The sequence below is a fragment of the Hyperolius riggenbachi genome, chromosome 1 (genome assembly GCF_040937935.1).
Source record: "Hyperolius riggenbachi isolate aHypRig1 chromosome 1, aHypRig1.pri, whole genome shotgun sequence".
In the NCBI taxonomy this organism is placed as follows: Eukaryota; Metazoa; Chordata; class Amphibia; order Anura; family Hyperoliidae; genus Hyperolius; species Hyperolius riggenbachi.
The window spans coordinates 95696624-95711710 of record NC_090646.1 but is presented as its reverse complement, the minus strand read 5'-3'; the positions used below and the strand labels follow the sequence as shown (position 1 = coordinate 95711710).

General features: G+C 43.5%; 1 protein-coding gene across 2 annotated transcripts in view; it reads left to right on the top strand.

Moving 5' to 3' along the window:
- EVC (EvC ciliary complex subunit 1) overlaps positions 1 to 15087 on the top strand; it is a 142937-nt gene that overhangs the window by 103205 nt on the left and 24645 nt on the right. For both annotated transcript variants that reach the window (XM_068277257.1, XM_068277247.1), the window contains 4 exons: positions 6483 to 6592; positions 10073 to 10283; positions 12030 to 12236; positions 14820 to 14964. In XM_068277257.1, coding sequence (XP_068133358.1) covers positions 6483 to 6592; positions 10073 to 10283; positions 12030 to 12236; positions 14820 to 14964 — 673 coding nt within the window. The remainder of the gene's footprint in view (positions 1 to 6482; positions 6593 to 10072; positions 10284 to 12029; positions 12237 to 14819; positions 14965 to 15087) is intronic.

Here is a 15087-nt window from a genome sequence, read left to right as displayed (position 1 = left end):
TGAATGGTGGCATTTCCAAGCTTTGAAGTGATCTTTCAACTTTGTCCCACAAATGCTCAATAGGATTGAGGTCAGGGGACTGAGCTGGCCATGAAAGGAAGTTAAACTCTGGTGTTCCATAAACCGATTGAGCACGGTGGCAAGGGCCCACAACAGGCATCTTGTCCTATTGTTCGTACAGAATTTTCAGTTCAATTCTCGTAAGATTCAACCACTGTAATCCAATCTATATGCTCTAACATGTTAGATCGATCGTAATTTTGATGGATTTTACTGAAAAATGATAGATCGGGTGGAAAATCTCCATCGATCGAGGGTGGGGCAGGAATTGCAATGACAGTCCATTGCGTTGCACTGCATCGAATAGTGCAACACATACACTGTTTAGTTAGTGATATTCTGCTTTAGTTAGTTGAAATGTAAGCAAGAATCTTGGCATTGTTCAAATATTAAACACAGGGTAAAAACCACGCTAATTGTTTAGACAGTGCATACAATTCAATTTTGTACTTTGGTGGAGCGCTATAGTACAACACCTCCCCGGGTCAATATACGATTGTTCAAATGTTATTTGAAATGTGTATTTTGGTTTTATCTGCAGGGGCAACCACATGCATGGCTCCGCCTTTATTCCAGTAAAATGAGCATGGGGTGTGTCAGTTTTCTGATTAATGCAGCTGAAACTTCTCCAGAGTTGCAATATAGCTGGCCATGTACAAACACCGTCTTTTAACACCTGATGAAGGATTTTTCCCGCAACATGTAGTGTACTTGTTCCAATACACAAGCAATTGATTTGCAGCCAGTAGAGTGCCGTCTTTTTACTTGTGGTGACTTGATTAGCTTCCTGACTCCGGTGTGTGATTCAGACACTACTGCAGCCAGGCAACTGCTATTGTTTAAAAGGAAATACTGCATTTTCCGCTGCATAAGACGCACTTTTTCGAACCAAAAAAATGGGGAGAAAAAGTCCCCGCATCTTACTCGGCAAAGGTAGGGAAGCCTGGCCTGTGTGTCCGCTCCCCCACATGCCTCCGCTCCCTCCCCCTTGTGTCTCCTGGCCCCAAACAGCCCCCACCGTGTGTTCAGCGGCAGTCTGCTTACCTAATACAGGGTGCCGGCATGGATTGGATCCACACTTCTGCCTCTAGTGATTGGCTTGTACTGATGAAGCAATCAATACAAGCCCATTACTAGAGGGAGCTGTACGGTGGAGACAGATGTCTGCAATCCCTGCTGGCACCCTGTATTAGATAAGCCGGCTGCTGGTAAACACCTGGGGTGCCAGAAGGCACAAGTGGAGGTGCAGGGAGGGCACACGATGGGACACATGGAAAGACATGGGGGACACAGAACACATGGAAAGACATGGGGGACGCAGAACACATGGAAAGACATGGGGGACACAGGAGGACACATCGGAGGGCATGGAGGATTAAGGAGGACACATGGGGAGACATAGGACACCATTTGCGGGAGAACCTGTATAAGACGCTCCTGGAACATGGATGCACCAGGTTTAGTATACATTTTCTTTCCCCTGGTTTTTGCCCTCTAAACCTAGGTGTGTCTTCTATTCCGGAGTATTTTATACGGCAGAAAATGCGGTAAATATGGCAACTTCTATATCCCTCTCAGTTTAGGTGTACTGTAAAGGACAACTGGAGTGAGAGGGATGTGAAGGCTGCCATATTTATTTCCTTTTAAATAATACCAGTTGCCTGGCTGTCCTGCTCTTTCATGCATCAGTAGTGACTAAACCACACACCTAAAACAAGCATGCTGCAAATCCAGTCAGATCCAGTTAAACATATGACCTTCATGCTTGTTCAGGGACTATGGCTGAAGTATCATAGGTTGAGGATCAGCAGGACAGCCAGACAACTTGCATTGTTTAAAAGGAAATACATATGGCAGCCTCCTTATCCCTCTCACTTCAGGTGTCCTTTAAGGCTGCTTTTTTGACATACAATAACCTGCATCTCCATGAAATTGTTTTATGTGTTACTTCCAGGCACAAACTATGTTGTATTATCATAGGAATAACCTAAGGCAGTGATGGTTAACCTTGGCACTCCAGCTGTGGTGGAACTACAAGTCCCATGAGGCATTGCAATACTCTGACTCCCTGAGATATGCTTAGAGCTGTCAGAGGCATGATGGGACCTAAGGCATGAGCTGTTGACATGCCATGGTGGCTAAGAGGCAAGACAATGACAGCAACAGCTTGATGGATGGCCCATGAGTTATTTAGATGTGTGACATCACACACAGATACACTATAAGAGGCCATGATGCCTGCAGTGGGGGCAACAAGCCCTAGGCTGTTTTGTAATATACGCAAGACCGCAGTAGCGATAGCAGTAAGGGAAATGGCTTTCATTTTGTCAAGCCTTGATAAATTGTCATTATCACCTCAAACCGCCTCTTGGCCATTCTGTTCCGCTTATGTCATTTTACCTCACAGCAGGGCCTGTGTGCCCCCATCTGAAGAATTATGTTCTTGTCACTCACCACTAACAACCAACGTCATCTTTACAGTTTAAAGACCAACTCCAAGAAAGCATTTGATCAAGGGGCTACAGCGGTTCTGGCTGCAGCAATGATATCAGTATTAATTATTTTAATAAGTAGTTAGGTAGTATTGTGCTAGATCAGAGTTCACCAAACTTTAGCGGTCACGGGCCGGGTCAACATACTTCAGACTGCCAGGGGGCCGGAACATACATAAAATTATGTTGAAAAACATTACATTGAATCTAGGTAGTGATTCCCCCCAATCATGCCTTGAGGAGAGGGGGGGGCACAAAGGGAACATGGTAGCTGGCTGGTGGGGCCCGTTTGGGTGATCAAAATCAATGTTTGTATGGCAAGCTTTAGATATTTTTTGCCTAACTCAGGTGATAAAATTAAGGCTAACTAGTTCAGCAATGATAGGAATCAAATGTTAACATCACAAGCAAAACTCAGAGGTTTTTGAGCAGAGCAGATTATCCAAGTGATGGTGCCATTATGGAGAAAAGTTACGTACAGATGTACTTGGCTAGTTGGCTGGCATGCTTTAATCCTTACTTGTTAGCAAGCTGCTCCTGTGTGGAAAGATCACAGACAAATCATTCAAATCCTCAGTCTGTGTCTCATGACTCTACAAGCAAGGAGAGGCAGGAGGGAGAGAGACACTGTGTGTAATTCTTTTTCTTAGTAGCTAATCATTGCTGAAGACTAGAGCTTGTATTTTACAAACAGGTAGTTTTAAAGCAGGATTATTCTGCTAATAATAAGTTTATTGGCTAATTTAAAAGAAAAAGCGTAAGCTTTCAGTTTGTAAGCCTCTTTCAGACTCTATTCCTGTTACTGAGCTGGAAGTACACATAGAAGGGCTGCCCTTCTATGCAAACTGCGGCTACAAATAGCAGGGGGGCGGCGTTGGTGGTTGAGGTTAGGCACCACCAGGGGGGGTGGAGGTATAAGGTTAGGCACCACCAGGGGGAGTGGAGGGATGAGGTTAGGCACCACCAGGGGGGTGGAGGGATAAGGTTAGGCACCACCAGGGGGGGTGGAGGGATAAGGTTAGGCACCACCAGGGGGGGTGGAGGGATGAGGTTAGGCACCACCAGGGGGGTGGGGGGATAAGGTTAGGCACCACCAGGGGGGTGGAGGGATAAGGTTAGGCACCACCAGGGGGGTGGAGGGATAAGGTTAGGCACCACCAGGGGGGTGGAGGGATAAGGTTAGGCACCACCAGGGCAGGTAGAGGGATAAGGTTAGGCACCACCAGGGGGGGTGGAGGGATAAGGTTAGGCACCACCAGGGGGGGTGGAGGGATAAGGTTAGGCACCACCAGGGGGGTGGAGGGATAAGGTTAGGCACCACCAGGGGGGGTGGAGGGATAAGGTTAGGCACCACCAGGGGGGGTGGAGGGATAAGGTTAGGCACCACCAGGGGGGTGGAGGGATAAGGTTAGGCACCACCAGGAGGGGTGGAGGGATAAGGTTAGGCACCACCAGGGGGGGTGGAGGGATAAGGTTAGGCACCACCAGGGGGGGTGGAGGGATAAGGTTAGGCACCACCAGGGGGGTAGAGGGATAAGGTTAGGCACCACCAGCAGGGGGGGGTCTTTGGGTTAGGGTAGAGGGAGGGTTCTGTGTGAGAGCAGTTTTAGGTTTGGTCATAGTAAAATATTGGTAAGTATTATCGATATTTTACTATAGGAATTATGGAGTAGAATATCTAATTTTACTAATATTCTACTATCGGCTATTTCCTGTGCCCTTTTCAATGGGCACCTTTATTAAATGCATGCACTTTGTACTATTTTGAATCCCACATTAAGACAAGTCTCTTAAATCAAATGGTGTCATTAAAAATGCACCTTTTTTCTTGTGGAAAAAAACATTCCCCAAGTTAAAGTTTCCATAACAAAAGATAAATGCCTCCACTATGTGTTTTTTGTTTTTCTAATGTCATTGGTAAACATTGGAGCCCCGACCCACTCTGACCTTCTCTGCTGATTCATGCAAAGTGTGATTTTACGATAGATGTTGTCCCAATTATTATGTGTAGATGTGTTGAACTCCTGTTATCGCTAGTGTATATCACACTCATTGCAGTTCATGCTGCACAATAACATTGTATTCAGCCTCCTCGGGTTCGCCAGCCATGCCTGCATAAGCTCGGGTCTTTGACTAATGTGAGTTACTCAGAAAGCCTCCGTTTTCCTCTCATTATTCGTAGTCTCTAAATGGCAGGCCTACCTGTTTTCTATGTCATTACATACTTCATTACTATGGAGCTAGGAGTCAGCAGGCCCGCTGCACTCACAGAATGACACAGGCATCCTTCATGCTCTCCTAATCACTCACAGATTGAGTCATGATTCCTGTAATGTCGCTGATCATTCACTGATGCTGCTTGAGGTAACATTACTGCTGCACTGATGTCCATCTCAATCACTGTGTGAAGAAAAGGCAATTCCCAGCCCTATAGTAGGGTTACCTGTCAGCTATGACAATGCTTTTCATCATCACAATTGATTTTCCGCAATCATTTGGCAAATCTGACAGTATGAATATGTTTTTTTTTTTCAAGAAGTGGGCGTCTGTGTTGCCCACAGTCTCCAGTAGACTGCCAGCTAGGGATTTCAGCATTTATTTACTATCATAGATGTTCCTGTTCCATCCATATTACGCAATCACCAGCTCTAATCCGTAAAACAATTACTGTAGGTTTGATTTATTATTACTGTATTATCATCATACACTTTCCCTCACTAATTCACATTGCTGTCTGTCCCGCCACAACAGGGCTCACAAACTATTGCACTAAACCAGTGGATGGATTAAGAGGAAAATGGGCCCCGAGGCAAGGTAGTAGCTTGGCTCATCCTGATGGTCCTTTTGGCAATCTGAGGTGGTAGACAGGACAGAAAAAGTGGCAGTTGGCCCCCCTGACACCCACTAGGCCCCATGCAGCTGCCTAGGTTGCCGTATTGATGATCCTACTCTAAACCGATTTTCTAAAAAGCTTGACTGTGAGGAACTTACAGAATCATCTTCTGCCATAGATGCCACTCTCTTTTGTAATGAATTGGGTTCACTATCAGTGGTGAAGCTCTGGAGGACTCTAATATGAGGACAGCTATATAAAGTTTTATGAAACAATGAGCACCAGGGCCGAGGCAGAGGCGAGAGAGGCTCCAGCCTCAGGGCGCAGTGTAGGAGGGGCCGCACATCTCACTCAGCTATCATTCCCCTATTGTGTTTGAAGCAGAGAGATAAGAAAAGGGGATACAAGGCAGTGATTGCAAGCCAGATAACTAGAGATTAAAGTGGACCTCCAGAGTAAATAAGAAAATCCTGCAGCCTGGAAGTAAAAGAAAGTTATATTTACCCGAGAAGTCCCGCGATGCCGTCCCGAAGTCCCTGCATCACCTGACTTCCGGCGCCTGGCCCCGCCTCCTCCCTCTCCGCAGAGAAAAATGCCAAGTTATATACTACAGTACATAGCTTGACATTTTTCTCTGGCGAGTGAGTTGCGTGTCCCCATCTACACTGCGCCGAGGCTGGAGTCTCTCTCGCCTCTGCCTCGGGTAAATATAGCTTGCAAGCTGCCGGATTTTCTTATTTACCCTGGAGGTCCTCTTTAAGGTGTTGGGGGACCTGGGGCATCTCTTAGTCTAATAGCAATCAGTGTGTAACGGCTGGGGTGGGAGGGATGGAGGGGCACATTTAGGTGTCTCAGCCTTGGGTGCTGGCGGACTTTGTCCCGGCTCTGATCGGGGCAGGTGGCTGACTACGGTGATCAGCTCGAGACAGAAGTCAGAGGCACCATTGCTATTTCACTTAAACTGATTTTCATCCCCACTGGATATAATGATGTGGTGAAAGGTTGTATGGGCGCTTCACTGTCAATAGTGCATGTTTTGCGTTGCTTGCTCTGTGCAGAGTGCAATGTTCATTAATTTGTGCTTGTTCTTTTTACAGTTATGGGCGAGAGAGCAAGCTCTGTCAGCAACTCTTGATAAATATGTATGTGATACCCAGCAGCAAATCATCCAAGAGGTTTTAGACCGACTAAGTGGCCTCAGCGAGGAGTAAGTGAGCCTTTTATGAGTTAAATTGTCTACCATAGTGCAATACAATAATACAATACAATAACATTTGTAATGCGCTTTTCTCCCATAGGACTCAAAGCGCATAGATATGTCTCAGATCAATACAGGGTTGAAGGCTGGATTGTGTTAGAGGAAATAGTCAGATGTTCATAAATGCCAGACTAAACTGGTGGCTTTTCAGTTTGGTCTGAAGTGAAAATAAACTTATGATATAATGATTTGTATGTGTAGTACAGCTAAGAAATAAAGTATTAGCAACAGAGATATGAGTATAATATTGTTTCCAGTACAGGAAGAGGTATGAAACTCCAGTTGTCACCTATGCAAAAGAGCTTCACTGATCTCTCCGACTTTCAAAGTCGCAGAGAGCTCTGTCTTCTGAAGCTTATCATCTCAACTGTCTGTCATTGTATTTAGTTTTTTCTGCAGAGGAAAGTTCAAAAGTTCATTAGCCTGCTCTGTGAAATCATTTAGAATGCTGTGTAGTGTGTAAACTGCACATATTAGAGAATGATGCAATGTTATTAAAAAAAAAATATATATATATATAACTGAAAATAAAAATTAGAATATTTTCTTTGCTACTAATGTTCTATTAATTTTCCATATTACATAACCAATTTATTATATTATAATTTTTTTCAGTGTTACTTTAAAATTTGCTGCCAGGGATGGAAATTGGGTGTGGCAGGGAGCTCCAAAGTGTAGAGGCAGCATGACATAAGGCTCTGTCTCCAAAAGTTTTGAGGTGGACTCTAGAAGTGACCAATTTATTAGAACCTTTTGATCTACGCATCACGGCATATTTATTTGTATGCTTGGCACTGTACATACATATCTTATCATGTCACATAAGGTTACCTTTAAGCACATCTGCTCCCGCACTACAAGAGAAGGAATATACATTCTACAGCAATATTAAAATGTCCAAGTACTTTTTTGCAAAACCAAAGATACTAGATACTTTCCAAAATGCATTCAAATCTGCTTATGGACGTCCTCGACTACCTACCCCAGCCTTTCAGGCTGAACTTTTATGTCACCAATTTAGACATTACAGACCAGGTGAGAGAGCATTAAGTCACCGCAGACCCATCCACTGTCAAACGGGATGTTTGAACAAAATATTTGTATTATAGGTTTGCATTTTAATTCCATTAAAATGTTGTGACTTTTAGGTCAGGTCATATATGTAACAAGATGGCTGAAATGTTAATAGGTTTACACAGCATTTATAACATTAACTTTTAACGTGTTTAAGGGACGTACACATGCATGAAGATTGTTGGGCGCTAATCTAGTTTAGGGGACCCAGCAGGAAACCTCATAGGGAAATCACTAACATGACTGGGTGGATCGCACCCTCTCAAACTGCTAGGTTTCAGATTGGTTGCAGTAAACTACGACCACATAATTTGGCCAATCAGAATGCTTTGTGCTGTAGAGGGTGCTGTGAATTGAGAGCTGATCCCTACGAGGTTTCCTGAAGGGTCACCTAAAGTAGACTAGTGTTGACTGTTGACCACCAGGATCAGGACTCAATCCCTTAGCCAACATTATGATCTTCCTGCAACACTGGGGACATCCTGGGAATAGACCGTTCTGATTGTGGCGGATGTGATGCAGTTGAAACAAATCCTTCAGGTATCCAGGGCCCAGATTGTGCAAGGATTTGAATGTCAATAAGCCAATCTTAAAGAGAATTCTCCATTTTATCAGTAGCCAGTGGAGTGAGCAAAGGGTTAGTTTTATGTGGCAATGGCAGTGTTGGCTTGTTAGGAGCCTTGCAGCGGCCTTCTGTACTAATTGCAGGCAGTGCAGGTCTTAAGGCTCATACACACATCAGACCATAGTCTTTGGAAAATGAAAGATCTCAGACCAATTTTACCCCCTTCCATGTAATATGAGAGCCATACCTACACAGTCTATTCTATGGAGCTGAACTCCCCATCAGACAGAAATCTTTGCAAGATGCTGAACACAAAGATGCTGTAGACATTCAAAAGATCAGTATCTGCAAAAGATCTGTTCCTGCAAAAGATCCGTTCCTGCAAAATGCATTTATAGTCTATGAGATCTGCAGATCTTTATACACACCTTGTTTAACAGACATGCATCTGCAGATCAAATCCACCAGGATGGATTTTCAGATCTGCAGATGATTGTCAGTTAAACAAGGTGTGTATAATGATCTGCAGATCTCATAGACTATGAATGCAATTTGCAGGAACGGATCTTTGGCAGGAACAGATCTTTTGCAGATACTGATCTTTTGTGTCTGTACAGCATCTGTGTGTGCAGCATCTTGCAAATATTTTTTTTCTGATGTGGAGTTCAGCTCCATAGAAAAGACTGTGAAGGTATGGCTCTCATACTACATGAAGGGTGGTAAGATTGGTCTGTGATCTTTCATTTTCCAAAGACTATAGTCTAATGTGTGTATGAGCCTTTAGTTTGGAAGGCTTGTTTAGAGAGCATTGCAGTAGTCCAACCGTGATGTGGCCTGCCACACATGTTTAGTTAGCAATTATAATAGGTAGATGTGAAGGGTTTTTGTATTATTCAGCACAGAATAGAAATGGTGGCAGAGTGGAGGCAGCCTCTAAAGCAAACGTGAAGTGAAAATAAACTGGAATCTTATGGTCTTATTTTACTTTTAAAGGCTGAAAATGTACAATTTGTATTACCGTAGGTGACTGTTGGCATGTTTATTGAAGTGTAATCAGTTCACATACATACAGATTTTCAATCCCTGCGTTCACACTTTTTATTTAGCCTCACAGGTTTTATGACCTCTTATTAATTATAATTGAGAGTTACTGCCTCATTGTGACTGTGGAGAAAGTCATTTAGATCCCCAAATTCTTACCCCTTACAGTGAGAAAAAATGAAAACAGACTAGTACTGTGTAGGATTGGTACTGTACATTCATATTTACTGTAAAATGTTTTTACTGTGTAAGACCTTTTTTCTGTAAGCTAATGCTTGCAGAAACTGTGTCCAGTATCTGTATGAGGCGAAGATCACAGCAGTTCTGATGAAGGTACTTTTCTTTGAAGACAATGAGAGGTTGAACTACAGAAGAGAATTGGGGGCATAAGTACCAAATGATTTTGCTTTCCACACTTTTATGTCACCTTGATCAGCTTAAAGGTGGCCACTAACGGTCCAATTCTAGTGAAAAATCTTGGAGCGATCAGAAATTCTGATCGGATTGGTTGTAAATAATCTCCATTGATGGGCACAATCGATTACGAATGATGATCTTCCGATTGGATTTTTATCAAAACAAAATTTGGATTTTCTTGTTGATTGTGATAGATAGGAAGGAACGATTGGTTCATTGATGGTGTAGTGAACAATTTCACTTCCGATCTCTGATCGCTTGAACGATTTTTCACTAGAAATTGGATTGTTAGTGGCCACCTTAAATCAGCATTGCATAATTATTTCTTCCAGGTCCCATAAACTAGCAGTGCAGAGACACAAGTTTTTGCTGAGATCTGCCATTCGTACACTGTCCTTGCGAAATGTTGCCATGGGAACACTCACACAGATGAGGATGTCCAGGAAGATTGTCATTGTTCAGGAACTGAAGGAGCAGCAGGCATTAGAGAAGGGCAAGTGGCATCTGCAGGATGAGGAGCAGTGGCAAACCCAAAATGAGATGGTAAGACTACAAACCTCTAAGGAGATGCATTCAACGCATTGCAGGGAGACAAGTGTAAAAGAAAACTTAAAAAACAGACTTTTCTGAATACCAGGAAGGTGTTAATCTGCCTGTCTTACTTCTACTGCACCATCAGAAACAGCACTTTAAAGGGATCTTAACATGTTTTTTATAATATACGAAAAATTAATCTCCCCCCCATAAAGGGGGTTAGTAAATGGTGTGGGCCATTGGGGGGTTGGCAAGCATTACTTACCTTTGGGGGTCGCTCCCATCTGTATGTACTGTGTCATATTCTCGTTCCAAAGCCATAGTTGGCGATAGCATGCCTCCCTTGCTGCCGCAATGCATCCTGAATGTACTCAGATTGATGGACTACATCTCCCAGCATGCATGGCGGCGGCCAGTGACATACATTACCGGCGCAGGAGCTTCCAACTAGAGATGACCCAGCTTTGGAGAACTCGTAGAGAAGCACATGATCAGTTTGATCAGCTGATAGATTTGTAAGGCTCTGATTTGCTGGTCATGATCATGTGTCAAACCAGGAAGTCATCACAGCAGAGGCTTACAAATCTATCAGCTGATCAAACTGATCATGTGCTTCTCCATGAGTTCTCCAAGGCTGGGCCATCTCTACCTGGAAGCTCCTGGGCCATCTTTACTTCCAACTCCTTCAGCTTCTTTGGCTGGAGAAATGGCGGAGCACATACAGAGTGGGCGCTGGGGAGCAGCTCCCCAATGGTAAGTAGTGCTTGCCACTCCCCCAATGGCCCAAACCATTTATAAACCTCCTTCAGGGGGAGTTGTGATTAATATATTTTATGAAAACTGTCCTCAGATCCGTTTAATGATAGACATCCAGAACCATTAATTCCACCACGTAAACCTGACCCGACGGAAAGCTAAGGTAAGCACAGAGGTAGCTTCATGCTGGACCCACACAACTCTGTGCATTGTCCGTTCCTCTCCTCATTTCCTAAAGATCTCCATAAATCATTCCTTAATAATTTTACTTTTAGCTAAAGTCAGATTTTCGGATAGGAAGAGTCAGGCTTGCTCTAATGTTGCCTTCTATAGGGCATGGAAGAGATGGAAATTAGAGGGTGATAGGAATGAACAGCTCATTAAGCCCACCTCCTCTTGTCTGAAGATTTGACTTAAGCCAATTTTTTAAGAAATTATTACGGAGATCGAGGTGAGAGGGAAGAGGAGTATTTGGGGAGGCTGAGAGGAGTAACAGACATCGTACAGACATCTTAGGTTCAGGTATACTTTAGAGTTACTCGCATCACCCTCATGTGGCGCGTGGGCCTGGTGCCACAAGGGGTTGATGGCAAATGAGGTCATGACAACGGAACAAGTGATGTTTTACACTGCACAGGCACGGGGGAGGACATTTTACACTTGGAGGACAGTGGCAGGGGGGCCTGTCGATTTCATTGGTCGTCGCATTATCGAACCCGTTACTGCCACACACCTAATCAAGCAATTTCAACCAAGATATTTTCAGCACATCTGATTGATGCATTCGACCAATTTTTGCCCAAAGTTAATCATAAATCTTCAATCATTCATCTAATTTGATAAAATTATCAGATGGTCGTTGAGGCCATAGTATTGTTAGATGTATGGACACCTTTATTAGGTCACTGTTTTGTGGAAGTCAGTTCTCCTTCAGTATTCTACCCCAACAACCAGACTGCTGATGGAACAGACATATCAACTATGTTATTACTTGAATAGGAATGTCATATCTCAGAGGAGGAAGGCAAGCTGGAGGAGGAGACCTGGCAGGCACGCAGCGACTTTCAGCAACAGCTTCTGCTAGACCTGACAGAAGCCAATCACGGGATCCGTCAGCACATGGAGCGCGCCATTGGCCAGACACTGATACACCACGCTCAGCAAGAAGCCGCAAAGAGCATGATTGAAGAGAACAGCGAGTTTAAGGTATTGCCGGACATTCATATTGATCACCTACACCCATTCTCTTCTCATCAGTGATGAGCTAAATATTTGTGTTATAAGTAAATTCTAATCGGGAAGAACAAGAATTTGCATAGTCAGTTGTTTGTTTTTTAAGCCCAAACTGCTTATCAGTATGTTAAAGGGAACCAAGCATCACTTTTTTTTTCCTGGATTCTAATAGTTATAAAAGCTGCCATGCTTCCCTTCTAGCTGCCCATTAGTTATCCAAGGGAAGGTGTAAAGAGAGCATCTGTGACTTCTGTAAACACTTTAAAGCACCGTGTTTTATCTACCCAACTCTCTGCATTTTTTCTTTTTTTTTTTTTTGCTCTCTTCTAATGCGTGCAATAAAATAATTACATTAGTTCTTATCTGCCTGAAACTTCTGCGGTCGGGCAGGACTCGGAAGCAGCTAATAAAACCCTCTGCTAAACTTTTACATTTGAAAAGAAGAGATACAATTTAAGTTTTTTTATTAATGAGCCACATTGTTGGCATGCATATTTAATTTGATATTGAGATGCCCTGGGTGCTACAAATAGTGCTCCGTTCACTTTAAGAGTAATCAGTCATGACTTCCTGGAGAATCTGAAATTCTTTCCTTTTTCCATTGCTATTACATTACTAATGCCTAGGTAATGAAGTCAGCAAATCTTTTAAATGTGTTGAAAAAGTGTGCTACAACTGGAAAAAAGTGTGTTCTTTCCCAGTCTTAATGATGCCTATCACTAATGGTACGTACACACCTGCGATAACGATCGTTCGTTAGGAACAATAGTTCCGTGACGAACGATAGTTGGTCGAGCAGAGCAGTAAATGCAAATTAGGCAACTGAGAACGTAGCGCAGCGATTGTTATTGCAGAAACGAACGATCAGTGAAGAATGGTTGCATGCGCACACGGCTTTGACGTAATTAATGTGTTTTACAAAACATTTGGATTAACAGCAAGATTAATGCTTTTTTTTTTTTTTTTTTTTCAAAATTCTCACAGAACGATCGTTGCCAAACACAATACACCGGAAATACGTAGGTTCCAGCTCTATGCGCAGTTGCGCACTACATTCTGTAACGATCGTTCTCGCACGATTGCTGTACACACCTTTCTTTAACAGCGATGATCGCGCGATAGGATCCAACTTGTTGGAAAATTCGCTCGTGCAATGATTGCACTTTCCTCGCTCTCCTTAACGATCGCTTCTGATCGCGACGCAAAGAACTTTATGCAATTGTCGGACGAGCGATCGTTAATTGGTGTTTACGAACGATCGTTATCGCAAGTGTGTACGCAGCATTAGTCTGATTCTGAGAGTTAAATCTCACCATCTGACACCGACCGCAATAAAATGACAATAGCCTGTGTAATGTTGGGTACACACAATGTAATTTCCTATCCCATCAACAGGTAATCTGAGAGGAAGTTGCATCCTGTGTACATGTCCAGACTGCTCCCGATCGATAAAGGGATTGATTTTCCTGTGATTACTTTGGAAAATCGATCCCATTATCGAACAGATTGGACATGACGGAAATAATTGTCTGATTCCTTACGATCGGATGGGAAACTGTATCGTGTGTTTTCAGCATTAGGCGCAATCCCTTGCTGAGCGCAGCCCTTCTCCACATCGGGGCCACGCAGTAGACACGCAAGCTCTGCCGCGCATGCACAGTAGCACGGAGCCCGTGGATCCAGGTTACTGCATGGACAGACTCACCCGGCTACTGTGCGGCCACTCTACAAGAACAGGAGCTGTGCGGCCTCGGTGTAATTGCTAATCTTCCAGGGGGCCGTGCTCAGTAACGAGGGACATCAGAGCAACGGGAGAAGCCTCAATAGGATCCTGAGGCTTCCCTATCTTTAGGCAAGTATCTAGTTTTGTACCCAAGCTTTGGCTTGGGTACACTTTAACTGTTTGTATCTGTCCCCTGCAGTCAGAAGTTGTTCTCTGCAGGAAAAAAGTTGTATGGCTGTAATCCTTTATCAGTGAAGGTAACCCTATAATCCAACTAGGCTCTGAAAGGCATAGCTGAAGGTTAACTCTTTCAGGCAGAAAGAGAAAAAAAATGGAACAGCCTATTATTATGTTTGTCACTGTATATACACGTTTATCTCATCATGTCACATATCACCTCGGGTACACTTTAAGCCCTGTAAGTTGCGAATTGGTGTTCCCATGGATCAGACGTGTTTTTCCAACACATCCCACAGATGCTCGGTTACAATGTGCAGTGCCCCAGTGCACCTAAGAAGAGTGTATTTTCCCTGACTTCATTGACTTGTATTGTCACACTCAAATCTGTGACATTACTGTAAATACATACAAGTGACTACAGATGTCAGACAGATTCCCATGTTGTGTTTTAGGCTCTCAGCCTGCTCTAGATGGTAAATGTGCATAATCGGATGGAGTCCAGATGGTAAGATTGTTCATAGACAGAATGAAATCAGGTTTCCTGCCTGTTGTCAGAATGTGAAGGGAATTCTTTGCTCAGATTCAGTAAGGTCTCTTGTAGAATATGAGTTGGTTTTTCTGTACTTAATGTATTTAACCTTATTGGATGACAGGAGCGCCTGCTGGAGGCCGCGGTAGAGAGTGTTTACGTCACAAGCAATAGTGCAAGCATGCTAGCCCAGAGCTACTATCAGAACATCGAGCAGTTATTAAAGGACCATGAAAAAGAAAAGAGTAAACAGTTAAAGGCTCTGAGAGGTAGGTTCTTGTTATTACTGAATAAGTATGGTCAATTATTACCCAGGAATGAAAAATAGAAGGTTAAAGTTTACCTGAGATGGGCGATTATAAAGAAAATATACATACCTGGGGCTTCCTTCA